The sequence below is a fragment of the Theropithecus gelada genome, chromosome 11, assembly GCF_003255815.1.
Source record: "Theropithecus gelada isolate Dixy chromosome 11, Tgel_1.0, whole genome shotgun sequence".
Lineage (NCBI taxonomy): Eukaryota > Metazoa > Chordata > Mammalia > Primates > Cercopithecidae > Theropithecus > Theropithecus gelada.
In genome coordinates this window covers 95,399,427-95,422,535 of record NC_037679.1, presented here as the reverse complement: position 1 = coordinate 95,422,535, position 23,109 = coordinate 95,399,427, and the positions used below count along the sequence as shown (strand labels likewise).

General features: G+C 38.1%; 1 protein-coding gene across 1 annotated transcript in view; it reads right to left on the bottom strand.

Annotated features, from left to right (window-relative positions):
- LOC112635091 (ovostatin) overlaps positions 1 to 22,796 on the bottom strand; it is a 36,338-nt gene extending 13,542 nt beyond the window's left edge. The window contains exons 1-4 of the mRNA XM_025402974.1: positions 22,747 to 22,796; positions 10,379 to 10,399; positions 9,630 to 9,798; positions 8,839 to 8,923 (exon numbers count right to left, since the gene is read on the bottom strand). Coding sequence (XP_025258759.1) covers positions 8,839 to 8,923; positions 9,630 to 9,678 — 134 coding nt within the window. The 5' untranslated portion in view covers positions 9,679 to 9,798; positions 10,379 to 10,399; positions 22,747 to 22,796. The remainder of the gene's footprint in view (positions 1 to 8,838; positions 8,924 to 9,629; positions 9,799 to 10,378; positions 10,400 to 22,746) is intronic.
- Between the last annotated feature and the right edge of the window lie 313 nt (positions 22,797 to 23,109).

Here is a 23,109-nt window from a genome sequence, read left to right as displayed (position 1 = left end):
TTGAAACTTTTATTTAGTAGCTGAAACCAGCACTGTAACAACATTTAAATAGCTAGTTACCATAAATTTTATTTTCTAGAGGAAATCTAAAATAATGGTACTGACTAAAATTGAGTTGAATGCTTCAGGCAAAGATGTATTTTAAATAAAAAGGTTGAAATAGACATGTAGAAGTCATATATCTAAGTCACTAAAATACAATGTAAACAAAAAAACTAACAGTAAAGGGAAAAATACATCAGTCATTATTTCATTAAAAATAGTATTTTTTACATACTGAGCAATGGAGTATTAAAAAACAAAAAATAAAATAAAAATAACATTTTGCTTTTTAGTTTTTTGTTTTTAAACTGCTATAATGAGCATATTTTTATGGTTTTTTACTTTTAAAATGTAAATTATATTTGTTTATTTTTTATAAATGTCATTTTAAGACATGAGATTTTGGGATCATTTCCTTCTTTTGTTTGTTTTGTTTTGGAAAGGAAGAAGAAAATTGTTTATTTTTATTTTTTTTTTAAATTATGCTTTAAGTTCTGGGATACATGTGCAGAATGTGCAGGTTTGTTACATAGGTATACACGTGCCATGGTGGTTTGCTGCACCCATCAACCCATCATCTACATTAGGTATTTCTCTTAATGCTATCCCTCCCCTTGTCCCACAACCCCTGACAGGCCCCAGTGTGTGATGTTCCCCTCCCTGTGCCTATATGTTCTCATTGTTCAACTCCCACTTATGAGTGAGAACATGTGGTGTTTGGTTTTCTGTCCTTGTGATAGTTTGCAGAGAATGATGGTTTCCAGTTTTATCCATGTCCCTGCAAAGCACATGAAATCATTCTTTTTTATGGCTGCATAGTATTCCATGGTGTATATGTGCCACATTTTCTTTATCCAGTGTAGCATTGATGGGCATTTGGGTTGGTTCCAAGTCTTTGCTATTGTGAATAGTGCTGCAATAAATGTACGTGTGCAGGTGTCCTTATATTAGAATGATTTATAATCCTTTGGGTGTATACCCAGTAATGCTGGGTCAAATGGTATTTCTGGTTCTAGATTCTTGAGGAATGGCCACACTGTCTTCCACAGTGGTTGAACTAATTTATACTCCCACCAATGCTTTTACACAAAGTGCTCCTATTTCTCCACATCCTCTCCAGCATCTGTTGTTTCCTGACTTTTTAATGATCACCATTTTAACTGACATGAGATGGTATCTCATTGTGGTTTTGATTTGGATTTCTCTAATGACCAGTGATGATGAGCTTTTTCTCATATGTTTGTTGGCCATATAAATGTCTTCTAAGTGTCTGTTCATGTCCTTTGCCCACTTTTTGATGTGGTTGTTTGCTTTTTCTTGTAAATTTGTTTAAGTTCCTTATAGATTCTGGATATTAGCCCTTTGTCAGATGGATAGATTGCAAAATTTTTCTCCCATTCTGTAGGTTGCCTGTTCACTCTGATGATAGTTTCTTTTGCTGTAGAGAAGTTCTTTAGTTTAATTAGATCCCATTTGTCAATTTTGGCTTTTGTTGCAATTGCTTTTGGTGTTTTAGTCATAAAGTCTTTGCCCATGGCTATGTCCTGAATGGTATTGCCTAGGTTTTGTTCCAGGGTTTTTATGGTTTTAGGTCTTACATTTAAGTCTTTAATCCATCTTGAGTTAATTTTTGTATAAGATGTAAGGAAGGGGTCCAGTTTCAGTTTTCTGCATGTGGCTAGCCAGTTTTCCCAACACCATTTATTAAATAGAGAATCCTTTCCCCATTGCTTGTTTTCATCAGGTTTGTCAAAGATCAAATTGTTGCAGATGTGGGGTGTTATTTCTAAGGCCACTGCTCTGTTCCATTGGTCTACATATCTGTTCTGGTACCAGTACCATGCTGTTTTGGTTACTGTAGTCTTGTAGTATAGTTTGAAGTCAGGAAGCATGATGCGTGAGGCCTCCAGCTTTGTTTTTCTTTTTTTTTTTTTGACAGAGTCTCGCTCTGTTGCCAGGCTGGAGTGCAGTGGTGCAGTCTCAGCTCACTGCAAACTCCACCTCCCAGGTTTAAACAATTCTCCTGCCTCAGCCTCCCAAGTAGCTGGGACTACAGGCGCATGACACCATGCCAGGCTAATTTTTGTATTTTTAGTAGAGACAGGGTTTCACCATGTTGGCCATGATAATCTCAAACTCTTGACATCAGGTGATCCACCCACCTCAGCCTCCCAAAGTACTGGGATTAAAGGTGCAAGCTGCCATGCCTGACCCTCCAACTTTGTTTTTTTTTTTTTTTTTGCTTAGGATTGTCTTGACCATATGGCTCTTTTTTGGTTCCATATAAAATTTAAAGTAGTTTTTTTCTAATTCTGTGAAGAAAGTCAATGTTAGTTTGATGGGAATAACATTGTATCTATAAGTTACTTTGTGCAGTATGGCCACTTTCACAATGTTGATTCTTCCTATCCATGAGCATGGAATGTCTTTCCATTTGTTTGTGTCTTCTCTTATTTCCTTCAGCAGTGGTTTGTAGTCCTCCTTGAAGAGGTCCTTTGCATCCCTTGTAAGTTGTATTCCTAAGTATTTTATTCTCTTTGTAGAAATTGTGAATGAAAGTTTACTCGTGATTTGGCTCTCTATTTGTCTATTATTGGTGTATAGGAATGCTTGTGATTTTTGCACATTGATTTTGTATCCTGAGACTTTGCTGAAGTTGCTTATCAGCTTAAGGAGTTTTTGGGTTGAGATGATGGGGTTTTCAAAATATATAATCATGTCATCTGCAAACAGAGACAATTTGACTTCCTCCCTTCTTATTTGAATACCCTTTATTTCTTTCTCTTGCCTGATTGCCCTGGCCAGAGCTTCCAATACTATGTTGAATAGAAGTGGTGAAAGAGGGCATCCTTGTCTTGTGCCAGTTTTTAAAAGGAATGCTTCCAGCTTTTGCCCATTCAGTGTGATATTGGCTGTGGGTTTGTCAGAAATAGCTCTTATTATTTTGAGATACGTTCCATCAATACCTAGTATATAGAGAGTTTTTAGCATGAAGGAGTGTTGAATTTTATCAAAGGCCTTTTCTGCATCTATTGAGATAAATCATGTGGTTTTTGACATTGGTTCTGTTTACGTGATGGATTGCATTTATTGATTTGCATATGTTGAACCAGCCTTGACTCCCAGGGATGAAGTTGACTTGATCATGGTGGATAAGCTTTTTGATGTGCTGCTGGATTCTGTTTGCCAGTATTTTATTGAGGATTTTTGCATCGATGTTCATCAGGGATATTGGCCTGAGATTTTCTTTTTGTGTGTGTGTCTCTGCCAGTTTTCGGTATCGGGATGATGCTGGCCTCATAAAATGAGTTAAGGAGGAGTCCCTCTTTTTCTATTGTTTGGAATAGTTTCAGAAGGAATGGTACCAGCTCCTCTTTGAACCTCTCGTAGAATTCAGCTGTGAATCTGTCTGGTCCTGGATTTTTTTGGTTGGTAGGCTATTAATTACTGCCTCAAATTCAGAACTTGTTATTGGTCTATTCAGGGATTCAACTTCTTCCTGGTTTAGTCTTGAGAGGGTGTATGCATCCAAGAATTTATCCATTTCTTCTAGATTTTCTAGTTTATTTGCGTAGAGGTGTTTATAGTATTCTCTGATGGTAGTTTGTATTTCTGTGGGATGAGTGGTGATATCCCCTTTACCATTTTTTATTGCGTCTATTTGATTCTTCTCTCTTTTCTTTATTAGTCTTGCTAGCAGTCTATCTATTTTGTTGACTTTTTTCAAAAAACCAGCTCCTGGATTCATTGATTTTTTCAAGAGTTTTTCATATCTCTATCTCCTTCAGTTCTGCTCTGATCTTAGTTATTTCTCGTCTTCTGCTAGTTTTTGAATGTGTTTGCTCTTGCTTCTCTAGTTCTTTTAATTATATGTTAGGGTGTTGATTTTAGATCTTTCCCACTTTTGCCTGTGGGAATTTAGTGCAATAAATTTTCCTCTAAACACTCCTTTAGCTGTGTTCCAGAGATTCTGGTACGTTGTGTCTTTGTTCTCAGTGGTTTCAAAGAACTTCTTTATCTCTGTCTTAATTTCGTTGGGTACCCAGTAGTCATTCGGGAGCAGGTTGTTCAGTTTCCATGCAGTTGTGTGGTTTTGAGTGAGATTCTTAATCCTGAGTTCCAATTTGATTGCACTGTGGTCTGACAGACTGTTTGTTATGATTTCCATTCTTTTGCATTTGCTAAGGAGTGCTTTACTTCCAATTATGTGGCCAATTTTAGAATAAGTGTGATGTGGTGCTGACGAGAATGTATATTCTGTTGATTAGGGCTGGAGAGTTCTGTAGATGTCTATTAGGTTCACTTGGTCCAGAGATGATTTCAAGTCCTGAATATCCTTGTTAATTTTCTGTCTCGTTAATCTGTCTAATATTGACAGTGGGGTGTTAAAGTCTCACGCTATTATTGTGCGGGAGTCTAAGTCTCTTTGTAGGTCTTTAAGAACTTGCTTTATGAATCTGGATGCTCCTGTATTGGGTGCATATATATTCAGGATAGTTAGCTCTTCTTGCTGTATTGATCTCGTTACCATTATATAATGCCCTTCTTTGTCTTTTTTGATCTTTGTTGGTTTAAAGTCTGTTTTATCAGAGACTAGGATTGCAAACCCTGCTTTTTTTTTTTTATCTTTCCATTTGCTTGGTAAATCTTCCTCCTTCCCTTTATTTTGAGACTATGGGTGTCTTTGCACATCAGATGGGTCACCTGAATCCAGCACTCCGATAGGTCTTGACTCATCATCCAATTTGCCAGTCTGTGTCTTTTAATTGGGGTCACTTAGCCCATTTACATTAAAGGTTAATATTGTTATGTGTGAATTTGATCCTGTCATTATGATTGATGCCTGCTGGTTATTTTGCCCATTAGTTGATGCAGTTTCTTCATAGTGTTGATGGTCTTTACATTTTGGTTTGTTTTTGCAGTGGCTGGTACCAGTTGTTCCTTTCCATGTTTAGTGCTTCTTTCAGGAGCTCTTGTAAGGCAGGCCTGGTGGTAACAAAATCCCTCAGCATTTGCTTGTCTGTAAAGGATTTTATTTCTCCTTCACTTATGAAGCTCAGTTTGGCTGGATATGAATTTCTGGGTTAAAAATTCTTTCCTTTAAGAATGTTGAATATTGGCCCCCACTCTCTTCTGGCTTGCAGGGTTTCTGCAGAGATCCACTGTTAGTTTGATGAGCTTCCCTTTGGGGTTAACCAGATCTTTCTCTCTGGCCGCCCTTAACATTTTTTCCTTCATTTCAACCTTGGTGAATCTGACGATTATGTGTCTTGGAGTTGCTCTTCTCAAGGAGTATCTGTGTGGTGTTCTCTGCATTTCCTAAATTTGAATGTTGGCCTGTCCTGCTATGTTGGGGAAGTTCTCCTGGATAATATCCTGAAGTCTGTTTTCCAACTTGGTTCCACTCTCCCCATCACTTTCAGGTACACCAATCAAACGTAGGTTTGGTCTTTTCACATAGTCCCATATTTCTTGGGGGCTTTGCTCATTCCTTTTCATTCTTTTTTCTCTAATCTTGTCTTCAAGCTTTATTTCATTAAGTTGATCTTCAATCTCTGATATCCTTTCTTCCATTTGATCAATTTGGCTATTGATACTTGTGTATGCTTCATGAAGTTTTCATGCTGTGTTTTTCAGCTCCAATAGGTCATTTCTGTTTTCTAAACTGGTTATTCTAGTTAGCAATTCTTCTAACCTTTTATCAAGGTTCTTAGCTTCCCTGCATTGGGTTAGAACATGCTCCTTTAGCTCAGAGGAGTTTGTTATTACCCACTTTCTGAAGCCTACTTCTGTCAGTTCGTCAAACTCATTCTCTGTCCAGTTTTGTTCCCTTGCTGGCGAGGAGTTGTGATACCTAGGCAAACAGGGTTTGGAGTGGACCCCCACCAAACTCCAGCAGACCTGCAGAAGAGGGGTCTGACTGTTAGAAGTAGTTGCTGTCCTCTTGAAGCTGTCTACATGAAATTAACAATTCTGTGACAATTTAAATAGACAGTCTTCCATGTGAGCTGCCTTTTGATTTTGAGGTTTGGAGAGATGTTCAAAAAATAAGAAAATCTTGCTTTTTCTCCTCTCCTCTTTAGAGGAGAAGAGGCATTCTGCTTTACGGAATTTTCAGCCTTTTTGTGCTGGTTTTTCCTCATCTTCATGGATTTCTTTCTTTCTTTCTTTCTTTTTTTGTGAGACGGAGTTTTGCTCTTGTTGCCCAGGCTGGAGTGCAATGGCACAATCTTGGCTCCCTGTAACCTCCGCCTCTCAGATTCAAGCAATTCTCCTGTCTCAGCCTCCTGAGTAGCTGGGATTACATGCGTGTGCCACCACGCCCAGATAATTTTGTATTTTTAGTAGTGACGGGGTTTCTCCATGTTTGTCAGGCTGGTCTCAAACTCCCGACCTCAGGTTATCCACCTGCCTCGGTCTCCCAAAGTGCTGGGATTACAGACATGAGCCACCGCTCCTGGCTATCTTTGTGGATTTATCTCCCTTTGGTCTTTGCTGTTGGTGACCATCAGATGGAATTTTTGTGTGGTTGTCCTTTTTGTTGATGTTGATGCTGATGTTATTGCTTTCCGTTTGTTGGTTTTCCTTCTTACAGTCAGGCCCCTCTTCTGCAGGTCTGCTGGAGTTTGCTGGGGGTCCACTCCAGACCCTGTTTGCCTGGGTATCACCAGCAGAGGCTGCAGAACAGCAAAAATTGCTGACTGCTCCTTTCTCTGGAAGCTTTGTCCCAGAGGGGCACCCGCCAGATGCCAGCCAGAGTTCTCCTGTATGAGGTGTCTGTCGACCCCTGCTGGGAGATGTCTTCCTGTCAGGAGGCACAGGTCCCTGACGCACTTGAGGAGGCAGTCTGTCCCTTAGCAGAACTTGAGCACTGTGCTGGGAGATCTGCTGCACAGTGTGATCCTGCACAGAGCCAGCAGGCAGGAACATTTAAGTCTGCTGAAGCTGCTCCCACAGCTGCTTCTTCCCCCAGGTACATGGGAGTTTTATCTATAAGCCCCTGACTGAGGCTGCTTCCTTTCTTTCAGAGATGCTGTGCCCAGAGAGGAGGAATCTAGAGAGGTAGTTTGGCTACAGCAGCTTTGCAGCTCTGCAGTGGGCTCCAATTATATTTATTTTTAATTACATGGAAGTACACAAATATTTGTTCATTGTTAAAAAATTTAAATAGGTAGAAAGAGCAAAGAACAAAATTGGTTGTAAGGAATGACAGTAGATTCCTCTGGGCTGCATTTTATGACAATTTCTCAATTTCATCTTCCAAATTACTAATTCTCTCTTCAGCATCATCCATCCTTCTAGTCAGCCTTTCTACACATATATTTTTAAATTAATAATATGCTTAATTCCAAGGTCTTTAATTATTTTTAAAGTTACACTATTGACTCATATCTGAGTATATAAATTTTACTTATTTCTAAATTTTTTTCAGATTGATGTTCAACAGTTTTCTCAGGTATATATTGCTTTTTTTTTATTTGTTTAATATCTTGATTTCAAGTCTTTAGACTCTTCAACCATTTAGTGATTCATGCTTATGTTTTGGGATTCCCAGCTGGCTTGTCCTAGAGTGCTTTATTTCAATTATGCAATACTTCTCCAGTAAAAATGACACAGGAGCCAACACACAGCCACTGTGATAGGGAAGTACCTAGACATCTGGGCTTTGGGGATTTCTGTTACTCAGGGGATTTTCCAGCAATGCTGGCAATTCCCTGCCTCTACGATCCAACTACAATGAGACATTTCAGTCTCTGCCTTTTCTGTATTCTCCCACTCCAACTCTGGAGGTGAAGCACAAGGTAGTGACATCAAAAAGTTAGCCATGTTTCTTGACTCTTACAGACTTCCAGCCTAAAGTAGACACAGGAAGGAGGACAGGTAAAGCTTTCACCTTAAAGTTTGGCATGGAATTTTAGATTACTGCAATGAAGCTCTCCTAACAACTAGAAATTACCATGTCACTTTTCATTTTTAATTATGCAAAATTAAAAGGAAAAGTAGTACACATGAGTCAGGGAAAGAACGAATCCTCACATCAGGTCTGAGGAGACAAAGTTTTATGTTTGCACCCTGGCTGTCTTTGCTGGTTATATAAACTCTGTGAATGCTGCTTAACTTAGTGACAAGAAGAGGGGAAAACAACCTGACCTGCTTCACTGCTACTCCTGCCACACATTAATCCTCACTATTTGCCCCTAAGTCCCTGTCTGCCCTTAGTATCCTCCATACTGTGCCCCGCCATTACCCTAAAGCCACTTGTAACTCTTATAGCAGTTTTCTCCATGATACATCATGAGTTTCAGTTTTCTTTTATAATCATGTAATACATAAAGGTTGAATTGAGAAATCATCATAAACAGAAGATATTGTCCAGTGGAAATTTCTGGGAGACGGAACGTTCTATGTTTTATGTCTATGCTCTCCAATTCAGTGGCCACTAGTCACATGTGACAGCTTGAAATGTGGCTAGAACAACTGAATATTTAATTTTAATTAAAACTTAAATAACCACATATGGTCAGTGGCTACTCTATTGGCTGGTGCAAAATAATATGTTATGATGTAAAAAAGATAGTAGTCAGTTGTCTTAAACTGTTACATAAAACCACGTGTCATAACATGCATTAAAATAATTATAGATGCATGGAAGAATTCATAAAATCTGCAAAATAATTTCATACCGTGTTTTTCCCTTACCTTCACACATTTATATTTTACTTCCTTTTAGCCATCTATCCCATTCTAATATCTTTCTGTGAGTGCATTATTCTATTATGTACAGTTTCAACTTACAAGGCACAGACATTCACTTTGAATTCAGAGTCCACTACTAAGATATTTTCTGGTGCATCCACAGTCATTTGAAATTTGGGTAACACTGCCAGTAAAAAAAAAAAAAAAAAGTATATATTATATCATAATGTATATATTATATATTATTAACAGAACTATTATTAACATAAATACATATTAACATAAATACATTCATACAAAACAATTGTTTCTCCTTTACAAACCATCGACCTTTGCTTATGTTTGCCATTAATAAACAGTGTGAGGAGGACACTGAAGTGCATAAGACTGGATTTTGGAATTGGATAGAAAAATGCATATTTTGAATTCTAAATTCATCACTTTTCAGGTGTTGAACTTGGGAAAGTGTTTCTCAATGTCTTCATCTTTAAAAAAGTAATAATGATACTACAATAAAAATTTTATGAAGATTTTAGGAGAAAATATGAAAGGACTAATGGCTAACATATGACTAATGTTAATTCCATTCTTTTCATAAGAAGTGCTTTACATCCCAGAAGCTATCATATAAAATAGAATCCAGATACTACAAAAGGAAGATAGAATAGATAGCCTAGGTCAACAGAGAATTGCAGGAAGATTATGGGCTGAACTAGGAGATAAAAATGAGAGTAGATGGAGAACCCTAAAATAGTAACAGAGGACAAGGGAAGAGGAAAGGAAGAGATACTCACTTGAGAATTTGTTATTTAATAATCCTGCCCTTGCAAAATTGAAAAGATTTTGTAAGTTTTTACTAATAGGTAATATTTTCATTGCTATTTATTTACCATATTCTTCCACAGAGAAGGAGTGATACGTTTTCTTCTCATTGAGCATCTCCACGGTGATTCTATACCATCCGAGGATGGGCTCTGAGATTAACTGGAAGGAAAGTTGTAGAATTCCTCCCACAGACTCCTCATTCACCCACTGTTGTATTCGGTTGCCTTCTGGATCCTAAGAATAAGAAAGTGCATTTTTGCATGCTGGATGTTTTTATTCATTATAAAGTTTCAGCAAGGTGCTTCCTACTTAGGTTTCTAACCTACTTGAGATTCAAAACATGAGTGTGTCCTTACATTCCCCAAGGAGACTTGGTTACTCTCCTATCTGGGGTCACATAGGTGTATATTATAACACTTAGTATATTTTAGAGCTAGCTGTGATTTTTTTACATTTATTTTCTGTGTCAATCTCTGTGTCAATTTCTTAAAGGCGGGCCATATTTTATCCCCAGTGCATTAAACATTAAGTATAAATTTATATATATTCAACAACTAAGCATTAAATTAAATACAGTCATAGTTGCCCATTGTCTATATCATTACTATCTATATTAATGGGTGCATGCTAATATGAATCACATGGTGGTGGGGGTGGAAACCTATTTCTGTCCTCTTGAGGCTGTCTACATGAAATTAATAATTTTGTGACCATTTAAATAGATAGTCTTCCCTGTGAGCTGCCTTTTGATTTTGAGATTTGGAGACATGTTCAAAAAATGAGAAAACAATTCTTCAACTAGTAGTTATCTTACCTGAAGGGTGATCACTGGATACTGAAATAAAAATAAAAATAATGTTATTATATGAACTCAAAGGTTTTTTTCTAGATGCGTGAAGAGGTTAATTATAAATCTATTATTAAGCAAAGAAACAAGCACATTTAGGACAATCCAAACAAATATTGATTTCTGACTGAAAGTTTGAATATTTGTTGATTATACTGAGACTCATCTGCCTAGTTTTCAAGAATTTTCATTTACTTCTCTCTCTTTCACAACACACACCCTGCAGTCTCAGTAAGCAACCCTGCCCTTGGGTCTTTCCAACATAATAAAAATGCCCTCTTACATGAATAATAACTTCCTTATCGACAAATTCGTGGTCAGTCTTTACTCTGACAGTTGCAATGTTTTATACTGCTGGTTGCCTCTTTTTGAAATGCTTCAATTTTTATTTCTGTATCTAGCACTAATTTTTTTGTCTTAGATTACTGACCATTCCTATACTCCACCATTTCCTTATCAGACAAGTAAATAAATGTAGACATTTGCCCAAGTTTCCCTTGCAGAGTCTCCTCTCCTTTATCCTTCTCCTTCCACCTCTTTGTATCTCCTCTCAGTTCTCTCCACATTTGCTACTCTTGCCCCCTCTAAACCTATAGTCAACAGTTTGACTTTCATCCCTTAGTGTTTTCTCGCAGGACCCTAAAACTAACAAGTTGAAATTAAAGACTCCCAGGCCAGAAGCCCTCATGTGAATAGGCTGATGAAAATTTTTTAAATGAGTACGTAGGGTCCTTTGCCCACTCCCCAAGTTGCCAAGTGCTCCTTCCCACTAATTGCAGCTTTCATTCACTAATAAAACATAATGTGTCTGGAGACAAGAATAGGATTCATAAACCTTGTCCAGAATTCTTGTAACTGAGAAATAGAACAGTTGGATTAAGGGCCTCACTTGTTATTCTAAATTCATGGAATTGAATCTCGATGAAATATTGAGATGGTATTGAAGAAATACTGCTGCATCATTAACTCAAGCATTAAGAAAGGTAGAGCTTCTCATGAGATTTCCTCATAGGAAGAAAATGAAGAATATATTACCCAAAGGTGCCATGGGAAGACGTTAACCATTTGGATGAGATTCTAATAATGAGAAATGAACGTAGAGTACTGTCCCTTTTTGTTTGCTATTTGCAATGTTTCCAATGCAGATGGCTTCAACTGTGTTCAACAAATTGAGTTTTTATTACTTAATTTGTCTTTTTTAATTAGTTTTTTTTTTAACTGATCTTGGTCTATTTCAAAAAACCAGTGAGCAAGAACCTAATAAAACCACATTTTCATTGTTCTAAGCTGCTTGATTTTTTTCCAAAAACAATTATTAAAATGAGGCTGATTCTGCTCTAGTCACTAAGGACCGTCTGCACTAAATCTTGTATAAACCAGTCAAGAACCAATACAACAACTCCTTCATGTCCCCTTCTGGTTCATACTACCTCCCTAAAAAGAGGGCCTCTATTTAGAAGACAAGTAGTTCCAGGTCTTAAGATACGTTTCAAGAAAGATCTGAAACTTCTTGATGTAAATGAAACTTTCTGGAAAAAAATATGTTTGAATATTCTACAAAACACTGACCTAAAGGAAAAGAAAGTCACCATCAGTAATGAAATTGCAGAAAATGAAAGAAAAGACTGATGTAAGATTTGGGCAGAAGAAACTAGGTATATGCTGTATATCTTGGCTCATTTGATAATGACCCAAGTTGCATCATTACTATATTTTGATTATGTAGTCCAATTTATTATGAATGCCCAAATCTCATAGGCCAGCCATGCATCGAATCTATTTATTTAAATGGAATACTGAACCAGATAATATCCAGCAATTAGAAACACTGGCTTGGAAAGATAAAACCACATGATCTCTTAGCTGCCATCATTTTTGGAAATGCTACATCAATTTCCATCTCTATACATAAACACATGCAGTTTGCTGTGCCATGGAAACTCCATGCCATAAACATTTGGTACAAATGTCTTCTTATCTATGACTCATATTTGAAGGAACAGTCCATTAATCCTGTTGTTCTTATGCAAATGTAGTTATTATCAAGCAGGGAGTTGGATAATCATACTTGGCCTAATTGATAATAATAAGTCAACAATGAGGGGTGAGAACTAACAAGGGAATTATGATACTGTTGCAGCTGCTTTGATTTTCAAGGAGCCCTTTACTTCCCCATGGTGCTTCCAATCGAGGATGATTGTCAAAGGATTGCAGTAGAAATTCTCACTGCTTTGGTTAAATAGAGGAGTGGCATTCTTAGAAATAGAAGCTTCAACCATGAGCCAAGGAGAACAGGAAGCACACGCTATCTTATAGAAATGATTTTGGATTTAGATTAATACAAGGTCTTTGGGGCACTAAAAATTAGATTCCTGCTCTGGAAATTAAAATTAAGCAACAATCTAGTGAATGTAGCATAACTATAGAAGATGGGGAAAGGAGGTGGATTAAAAGTGATGACATCTTAAATATGTTAAGGATGAAGTACAATTTGGACGGAGGAAAAGGCAGTAACAGAGAAACCATCTGTACTGCTTCTTTCTGTAAGCTTAAGAAGCTTTTTCGTAACTGCATTCAGTTGAGAGATTGACCTAAGAGACCACAAAAGAATGCTTAGTTCTAACAGGTTTCTAAACTACATGAAATGAAATTTATCAAGTATCCTGTTGTAAAGACTTCAGTCTTTTCCAGGTTACGATTCGTTGTCTTTTGACTGTTTTCACTATTAATCACCTTTGTTCTCAGATTGTCTCTAGCAGGGTTGTAGTTGCCTACTGAAATACTGTCTTAGACTACCATCACCATGTTCCTGCTCTGTATTTAGTTCCTTAACTGTACATCAGTGTCTATGAAATAACTTCTCTGAATTTCCCATTAGGGTCACTTTCCCTAATGGGTAGCAACACTTCCCCCTTTATTATCCCTGTGTAAATAAAGAGCAATATCTCGAAAAATTGGAAGGGGTCCTGGAACACATCCTCAGTCAAGCTATTTCTCTGCTCTACACACAAACTGCTCCTCTATGACCAACTGTAATTCAGGTGCCTACACAACATAGCACCAAGCCTACTTTCCAAATTGCTTTTCAACATGACCTTTTTTTTTTTTTTTTTTTTTTTTTTGAGACGGAGTCTCACTCTGTCGCCCAGGCTGGAGAGCAGTGGCCCGATCTCGGCTCACTGCAAGCTCTGCCTCCTGGATTCACGCCATTCTCCTGCCTCAGCCTCCCGAGTAGCTGGGACTACAGGCGCCCACCACCACGCCCGGCTAGTTTTTTGTGTGTTTAGTAGAGACAGGGTTTCACCGTGTTAGCCAGGATGGTCTTGATCTCCTGACCTCATGATCTGCCCGCCTCAGCCTCCCAAAGTGCTGGGCTTACAGGCACGAGCCACCGCGCCCGGCCCTTCAACATGACTTTCTATATTTGTTATAAGTTTCAGCAAAGCTGGGTTATGACCATTCCCTCAATCCTCTTGATTCTCTACCCACATGCCTTCACTAACATTTTTTCTCTGCCTACAGTATCTTCTAGGCCTAATTTATACATTTGGTCATCTCTGTTCCCTAAGGAGTGTCTTGATTTCACCTACCCTGTGACATCTGTATCAGGCATGGCCAATGCTTCCCCCTTCGATCCCTTTTTCTGGTTCTTTCCAACTACGCCCAGCTCCATTGTGTTTTACTTCTAACAGCTTTCACCTGTGAACTTTTTGAGAGGCCTGTTTTGGGGCCTGGTGGTAAGTTCTTAGGGGTTTACTCCTATGTTGTGGGGGTGCCCAGCGCCAATAACTGCCTGATGCTGGAGTACAAAAGCCCCCAGCTTTGGTTCCTAAAGTGGAACGAACTCTGAGGTGTAATTTACACTCCAGAGCTTCTTGCCAGTCAGGCTGAAGACTTTGCCCAAAATCAATTGCATCCATGCTTGGTTTCCTCCCCTCCCCTGCCCTGCTTCTCTCCACTCTGTTATTGGTTTCTCCTGGCAGCACTTTCTTAGTAATTCAGTTGTCCATTTTTCCCTCTCTCAGAATCTCATTCTGGAGAAGTTGGCCTGAGATGAAACCTCTCCTGGTAACTCCAAATACAAAGCAGCCGCAATGCTAAATTCACTGGTCATGTGATTCACTCATTCAGTCATTATAAAGTATTATTGTGACTCGGCTCACTGGCTCATGCCTGTAATGTCAGCGCTTTAGGAGGCCAAGGCAAGAGGATTGCTTGAGGTCAGGAGTTTGAGAACAGCGTGGGCAACATAGCAAAACCCTGTCTTCATAAAAAATAAAAAAAATTAACTGGGCATGATGCTGCTGCCAGTAGTCCAAGCTACTTGGGGGGACTGGGGCAGGAGGATCGCTTGAGCTCAGAAGTTAAGGCTGGTGAGTTATAATCGCACCACAGCACTCCAGTCTGGGCAACAGAGCAAGACTCCATCTCTAAAATACATAAATAAATAAAATATTCATTCTCTATAACATTACTCATTCACTCAATACATAATTTAATAATGGTATAATATTAAGAGCCTACTATCTGCCATATCCTATTCTTCCAGATGTCAGGAATGTAGTCATGCATGTTGCTTCATTTATGTTCTTCTCCAACAACCTCTGTTCTAATGTCATCATTCTGGGAACAGAAAGAGTATCTTCTGTATCTTTGGGTCTCGGCTTACCTAGCACAGTGCTTTATAAGTGGTCAGCATTCAGTAAATTACAGACTTTTATCTGTAATTAGGAAATATGCTTAATTGTGTTGACCAGAGAGAGTGAGGAAGAAGAAAAAAGGAGAACGTTTGATGGTAAGGGAGGAATACATAGGCTAATAAGAATGTAAAACCAGTAACTTAGACTGGCCTGCCTCATTTTCATGGATTAATTTTAAGAAGCAAAACCATGCACAAATACCTACCTCTTTCTAGCTATAACTTACCATTTCATCAAGTGGTTTCAAATGATCATCCAGAGACACAACTCGAAACATCACTGAAGAAAGAAAGAAAGGTGATGTAATGAAAGTATTTACCTTTTGTGCCATCACCACTTTCTTTCTACATTGATTAACTTAGGTGAATCAAAAAGCACTAAGTTACTACCGCCTGTGATGAGGAGTTACACGCACATCTTATGTAAGACATATCGGATCCCTGGGTTACCAGGTTGAGCTTATTAAGTTATACTGCCAAGAAAGGGTTCAGTAAAAGAACTTTTTGTCTTTCTTTTGTACTTCTATCCCTGCTTTATCTTTCTCCTCTTATGCATTCTCACAACATGTGCTCAGGCTGCCTAATGACTTCACTAAAGAAACGAAAGCCAGAGGAGGCGGGTCACTTAACTGTTAGTACAATTCCTCACAGAGATTGCATGCATACTTATTTAGTGTGTGCTTTTTCTGTATATCCCTCATCAACCAATACCCTTAATTCCCTTAACCCGCAGTGGAAGCGCCTGCAATCAGCTGTATTCTCCCACTCTCACATTCTTATCCACCTGTGTCCTATCCCCGAGTTCGTTCTCAGCCTGATGGACCTTGTCAAACTCATGTTACTATGCTGTCAGTAAACTTCATTCTCTTTTGAAGATGTTTCTCTCTGCCCCTATTTCTCTCGCAAAACTCTCGATTTCTTTTTTGCTTTGAGGTTGTCTCTCTCCCTCTAGGTCTCTACAGTGGAGACCTCTCATCTTCCACATGGCTTGAGAAGGGAAATAAGTAACTTCCTAGTTCACAACTCCAACAAAACATTTTTTCTTGCATTTTAATTCAAAAGAGAGAAATTATTATTTTAGATGCCACTCGTTTCAGAAAATTTATTCCTGTTGATGTCATCTAATGACTTTCTGGTTGCTGTCATAGAATGTCACCTGGCTAATAGTCTTCCTTTCTGCTGCTTAGATGTCATGGGAAGTTTTGATAGGCTTTAAGGGAAATGAAGATTCTTGTCAAAATTGGTATTGGCCATCATACCAGAGTCATTGTATTTTGGAAAAAATGTCATTTGCTGATGACAAGACTATGTTGTCATCTGTCTATGTATACTTTCTGTCCCTTTGTGTTTTCAGCTTCATTTAGAGTTCAACTTTGTTAACTCATTCTTCCAGATTATTGACCCACTCCTGGCTTCAATTCATTTATTCACACATTGATTTTTAAAGTCTTTATTTGATAACCTATTTCATAATTCTATTCATATGCATGTGCAAGTATGGGTGTCAAATGCTGATTTTTTTTTTTTTTTTTAAAAGTCTTGCTGTTTGGCTATCACAGAATTCGTAAGATTGGCTGAGAAATGCTGATCCCATCATATCTCATGGTTTAAATGTGGTCTCTACATTGATGGTTCTTCAAATTCATATCTTCAGCCCTTTTTTCTTTTTTCTTTTTCTTTCTTTTTTTCTTTTTTGAGACAGGGTCTCACTCTCATCACTCAGGTTGGAGTGCAGTGGTGCAAGCTTGGCTCACTGCAGCCTCAACTTTCCAAGCTCAGGTGATCCTCCCACCTCAGCCTTCCAAGTAGCTGGAACTACTTTGCCCCACCACACCTGGCTAACTTTTTTGTAATTTTAGTAGAGGTGAGTTTTCACCATGTTGCCCAGGCTTATCGTGAACTCCTGGGCTCAAGTAATCTGCCTGCCTTGACTTCCCAAAGTGCTAGGACTACAGGCATGAGCAACTGCGCCTGGCCCTGCCCTTTCTTCTTACCTAAAGTTTCATAAATACTGCTTCCTGCTTGACATACCAGCCTGAATATTTAGAAAATCTCTCACCCTTAGTGTGCCCAAAAATTTAATCCTGATTTCTTTCCTCTTGCCCTACACTTCCTTATTTTAGTAAATGACAATTCTGTCCAGGTGTTTAGGCTAGAAATTTTGGACTCATTCTTATTCCCTCATTCTTGTCATCCCCTCATTCTCATTCCCTCTTTATATTACACTCTACATCAAAACATACCTTAAACATATTACCTGCTATTTCTCTTGCCCAGAATGATTTTCCCCACCCATGGTAGATATCCTCACTTCATTCAGGTCTCTGCTTAATTATCTCAACACATTTTTCCCTCTAGTTCTAATCTTTTCACCTACTTCGTTAGCTCTGTCATTTAAAAGTCGAATTCTGGCTTGGCACGGTGGCCCACGCCTGTAATCCCAGCACTTTGGGAAGCTGATGGGGGTGGATCACAAGGTCAGAAGTTCGAGACCAACCTGGCCAATATGGTGAAACCCCATCTCTACTAACAAAATACAAAAAAAATTAGACGGGCTTGGTGGCACACATCTGTAATCCCAGCTACTCAAGAGGCTGAGGCAAGAGAATTGCTTGAACCTGGGAGTCAGAGATTGCTGTGAGCTGAGTTTGCCCCACTGCACTCCAGCCTGGGCAACAGAGCAAGACTCTTGTTTCAAAAAAAAAAAAAAAAAATAGATTTCTCTTTAACTCCAAAACTGTCCCCGTCTTTGTTCAAGATGTAATCATCTCGTGTTTGGACTCTCACAACTGTCACTAACTGGATTGCTGCCATTTGTGTGGCCATAGCCTAGCTAATCTTTCTATGGTTATCAGAGCCACTTTCTGAAGACTAAATCTTATCTTGAATCTTCTCTGATGAAAACCTCCCATTGCACAAAAGCCAGTGTCTTCATAACTTAATGTGTAGCCAAGTCACACATTACTTTTTGTGAAGTTCCGACCTGGCCTTCTACCGCAGTCTCCTCTCCAGCCATTCCCACTGAGACTCCTAACCTGAAGCTATACACTATCCCTTACCTGCGGTAATTTCATCATGAGTACTGACTTTACTTCTGTCATAGTTATTTCTATAATAGCCCTTTCCTTCTCACACAGAGGGGCTACTTTCCCGTCTACCCTGACACTGGAAGCTTGAATAGCCCTTCTTTAATTCTCCCAGACACAACTAGAATCTGCTTTGCTGAAGACTTTGTACATCAGTCAAGCACCTTATCCCTTCTTACTCTAAATGCATTCCTGTATAACCTCTTTGATATACTTATTTTTTAATAACTGAAGAATTAGTCACTTTCTATTCTATCTGTTTACTATACTTTTTCGTATTTTGTTCATGCCACTATATAGTAGTTAATATATTGCATTATAAATACTGTGAACTTCCCTGGTCAGTTTCTCGTTTATCAATTTTGTATTACTCTGCACTTTTACATTGCTACAGTGTATCAGATTATCCAGGGCTCAATATCCACACAGCAAGGATTGAGGAAGTTGTAAATCAAATGGACTTTTAAACCATATTAAAATACGAAGATTGTACCAGATGTTTTTACTATCATATAATCTATTATTTATTTGAAGGGCAGATTTTTATGGAATTAAGAATAAATGTCTCATAAAATGTCAAATAGTTTAGGTAGTATTTTAATTCATGGTAGTTTAATGTAAAATAACCTGTGCTCATTAAAGAAAATTAAGAGAAATTCCCTGAGATAGAAACAAGTTGAACTACAAATCAATTACACACCCAAATCTAAAACCATGCTGTTCATGGCTCGTGTGTTTGCATCTGTATGTGGATTTTCCATGTAGAATGTCTTCAGTGATAATATGTTTTCCCTATTTTAAAAAATTAACACAAGCTACAATAGGTGTTTAAGAGGTGTTTTAGAATTATGTCAATCTCCAGAAAATATGTGTGATAACTGCACCAGATTAAATTATGTACAGATAACTTTCATTCTTACTTCTTTTACAGGTAGGGTACCCTTATCGTGCAAGGTGTATTCTTGAAAACTCTCAATTTAAAACTAATTTGTTTAGGAGTTATCTTGTTAAGAGATTACATGTGTTACTATAAAAGTATAGCCCTCATGTAGCCATAGCATACATAGCTGATAATGCACTCAGCTTGCCATCTTTAAAACTATGAAACCTATAAATTTTCCTTCATTTAAAAAATTTGGGAAAATGTTTTCATTAAGTGAAATTATATACAAGAGTGAGATAACAAAAAATTGCTTTCACATCATAAACTTTCAAAGCCATATAATTTAAATTTATATAATTCACAGATATTTCTAGTGCACTTATTGTCAAAATAGCACAAAATTTTCAAAACAGGACAAAACTACTTTCTTCATAGAATGACAGTGTCTGTCAGGGTAAGCAATACACAATTTTTTTTTCGTAGGTAATGGGAATCCTACTGCTTCCTCTGGATTAGTAGGTAAATTAAAGTAACTTCCTCTCTATAATTCTCTGAAGTTTAAGAGTTTTATTTTAGAGCTTAAAAAACCTTTTAGATTTTTGGTGATTCTTTTTTCTCTATTTAGGTGCCTGGCATATTTTATAGATTTACCCATAAGTATGTATTTTCAAGAAAAAGACTAACATGTATTAATGTTTAAAGAAAATATTTTACTGTTCTAAATCTTGTAGCAGGGATAAATGCTTTAAACAAATGCAATGAAACTCTTACAACAAAATTTCAAGAGACAAGAAGTAGTTGGTGATTATTTTGGGAGAGGGACTTCTTACAACCTAAAGTTATATGAGGTAAAACCTATTCCAAATTTCTTAAGAGCTACTCTGTGCTCATTGTCCACAAGATAGCAGACAAACTAATTGGCTGTCCTGTATTTATTTCTGATCTCGGAATTAAATTTCATTGTGTGCTTTTTCTTTGATCTTGGGCACATTTGGGCAGAAGTGCTAACACGAAGGAAAAGCCAGTCAAACAAGTACTCAGTTTTCAGTCAGGCAAATACTTCTGGTCAAACCAGGAACTCAAAGAATGTGTTAATTGCAAATATATGAAGCTGAAGAACAAAAAGTTACAGAAACGTATCTAGACAATTTCTGCATCCTCTCTTTAGAGTTTCAAATGACCACATTTGCAATACTGTAGCCATCAATAGTTCCCTATAAAATTTTTAGCCTGCACTAATGTTCTATCTCCTGTAATATCTCAAAGGGAGGAGGGGAGATGCATATATAGACATCAAAATGCAGGTGGTGGTCACATATGAAGCAACAACAAACTAAATGTGCAATAAGGTTTTAGCATACAGTCATAGTTAATATCATACCATATTTTTTATTCAAAAAAGAAGCATGATGCTGAGTAGATTATGAATATTTGTAGCATTATATCTCAGATTATAATGATCAGTTTTTTGAAAACTGACTATCTCTCAATTGTGTAAGGCTCCTGGCTCAATTTCTTTGCTATTTTATAACCTTTCCTCTGTGCATTAGACTCTTTACTAGACTGTGGATGGATAAGAAATTTTTAAAAAAGCATTCATTTAAAATTAAGTTTTTATGTTTCTTTGCTCTTTGAAGTAGCAGCCACCTTCCCCACCTCTGCCTTCTGCTCTCCTTAGCAAGAATCCTAGAAGCCTTCCTTAGACATCCTCTTGTGTCAACCACATACACTCTTCTCCCTCATAAGCATCGCCCACCCCAGCATGCATGCTCTCGTTAATGTTTGTTCTGCCGTTATTGGTGCCAGCCCAAACTGTACAGCCATGCCCTGTCTTTCTTGTCTAGTCTTTCAGTCTTTCTCTGGTGCCTAAATACCGACCTGAATGCCCTCTTTTGTGAAGTGAGGGAGGGAGGCCAAGGGTCAGGGGAAGAGGAGTGGAAGGGTGGGGACAGCACAATGCATGCAGTACATTCCTCCATCTCCAGCACACATCCTTCACCTCCCTCTGCTTATGTTGTTCTGGGATCACAGTGTGTTGGTGCCTAAGCAGGCTCTGATTACTGTGATCCCCAGTTCATCCACGACTGCCTCCTCGAGGCATGATCCCCACATCTGTAGTGACTCCTTATGAGTGTTGCTTAACTGCATGAAAATGCCTCTTTAGTTCTATATTCAGGGCTTTCCTTTAACTATTTTATTCACTGCAGCTTTTTCCCCTTCCTTTCTTTTTGTTTTCCTTTTATTATATCACATTTTATTCTATTGTCTTTTTTTATTATTATAGAAAAGAATAATATAGAAAAGAATATTACAGGTGCATTAACATTACCTACAGTTTGACTGTATGTGTAAAGTTATTTTAATTTTTAAAAGTTCTAGGGTACATGTGCACAATGTGCGGGTTTATTACATATGTATACATGTGCCATGTTGGTGTGCTGCACCCATTAACTTGTCATTTACATTAGGTATATCTCCTAATGCTATCCTTCCCCCCTCCCCCAACCGCACGACAGGCCCCAGTGTGTGATGTTCCCCTTCCTGTGTCCAAGTGTTCTTATTGTTCAGTTCCCACCTATGAGTGAGAACATGTGGTGTTTGGTTTTCTGTCCTTGCCATAGTTTGCTCAGAATGATGGTTTCCAGCTTCATCCATGTCCCTGCAAAGGACATGAACTCATCCCTTTTTATGGCTGCATAGTATTCCATGGTGTATATGTGCCACATTTTCTTAATCCAGTCTATCATTGATGGACATTTGGGTTTCTTTACTCCAAATAAGCCTATCTACTTCTCTTTTTTTTTTTTTTTTTTTTTTTGTCGACGGAGTGGTGCTTTCGCTCTGTCGCCCAGGCTGGAGTGCAGTGGCCGGATCTCAGCTCACTGCAAGCTCCGCCTCCCGGGTTTACGCCATTCTCCTGCCTCAGCCTCCGGAGTAGCTGGGACTACAGGCGCCCACCACCACGGCCGGCTAGTTTTTTGTATTTTTTAGTAGAGACGGGGTTTCATCGTGTTGGCCAGGATGGTCTTCATCTCCTGACCTCGTGATCCGCCTGTCTCGGCCTCCCAAAGTGCTTCTACTTCTCATTTTATGGCATGGTTTTTAAATTAATTCTACCTCAGTGCTTTTTTATGTACCATTCATCTCATCAGAAATGTCTTTCTTTTGACTGCTGTAATCTGTATTCATCAACTCCTTCTGCACCCAGGAGAAGAGAGGAGGCTTTTCAGCTTGATTCAATGTCATGTTGATCATTCTATTACTTGGGCAATTCTCTAGTCACTAGGGGTATCTCATTTCATGTTCATGACATACTTTGTTGCTGTTTTATTTCTATTTCAACCATAAGCTTGTAAGTTTGCATAAACTAAAATTCAAAATTCCCAAATATGTGGTTACAATGTTATTAGAATAATATGGATATTATTAGAAAATAAGAACAAGGCGCTCTTTAAAAATACACTGTTTGAAGCTCCCCACCCCAGACTCATGGAAATGAAATCTCTAACATTTAGGCTATGTAATCTATATTTTTATTTTGTATTTTTAAGCAGGTTCTCTAATAAAATTTAATACAATAAAATTTCTGAGCTTGTATTGTGTACCATCAATTCAAATATCATATAAGTGACATTAGTTGAGGGTAACCTGATTTAGGTACACTCACCTTTCTGTCCAGGTTTGTAGATGGGTTTATCAGTTTGTACGAAGACCACATTCTCTCTGGATCTGATTGCCACAGATCTCCTCTCTTCCAGGTTGAGAGTGGCTCCTTTAGCAGAAAATGTAATAAACGCCAGTGGGTCAGATCTGGCCTGAGGGACCTAGGGAACAAATAAATACTCCATGAAACTGATTTTTCGTTAAGAAATCTCTATCACTGCGTGTTGGTACCACTAAAAGTTTTAATTCCTAATTTGTCATATTTATTTCTTCAATAACCATCCTTGTTTATTTCTCTTGCTTTGTCACTTCCTTATCTCACCATTTAAATGACTTCTTTTGCCTTTCTTAAAACTTCCCTTTTCTG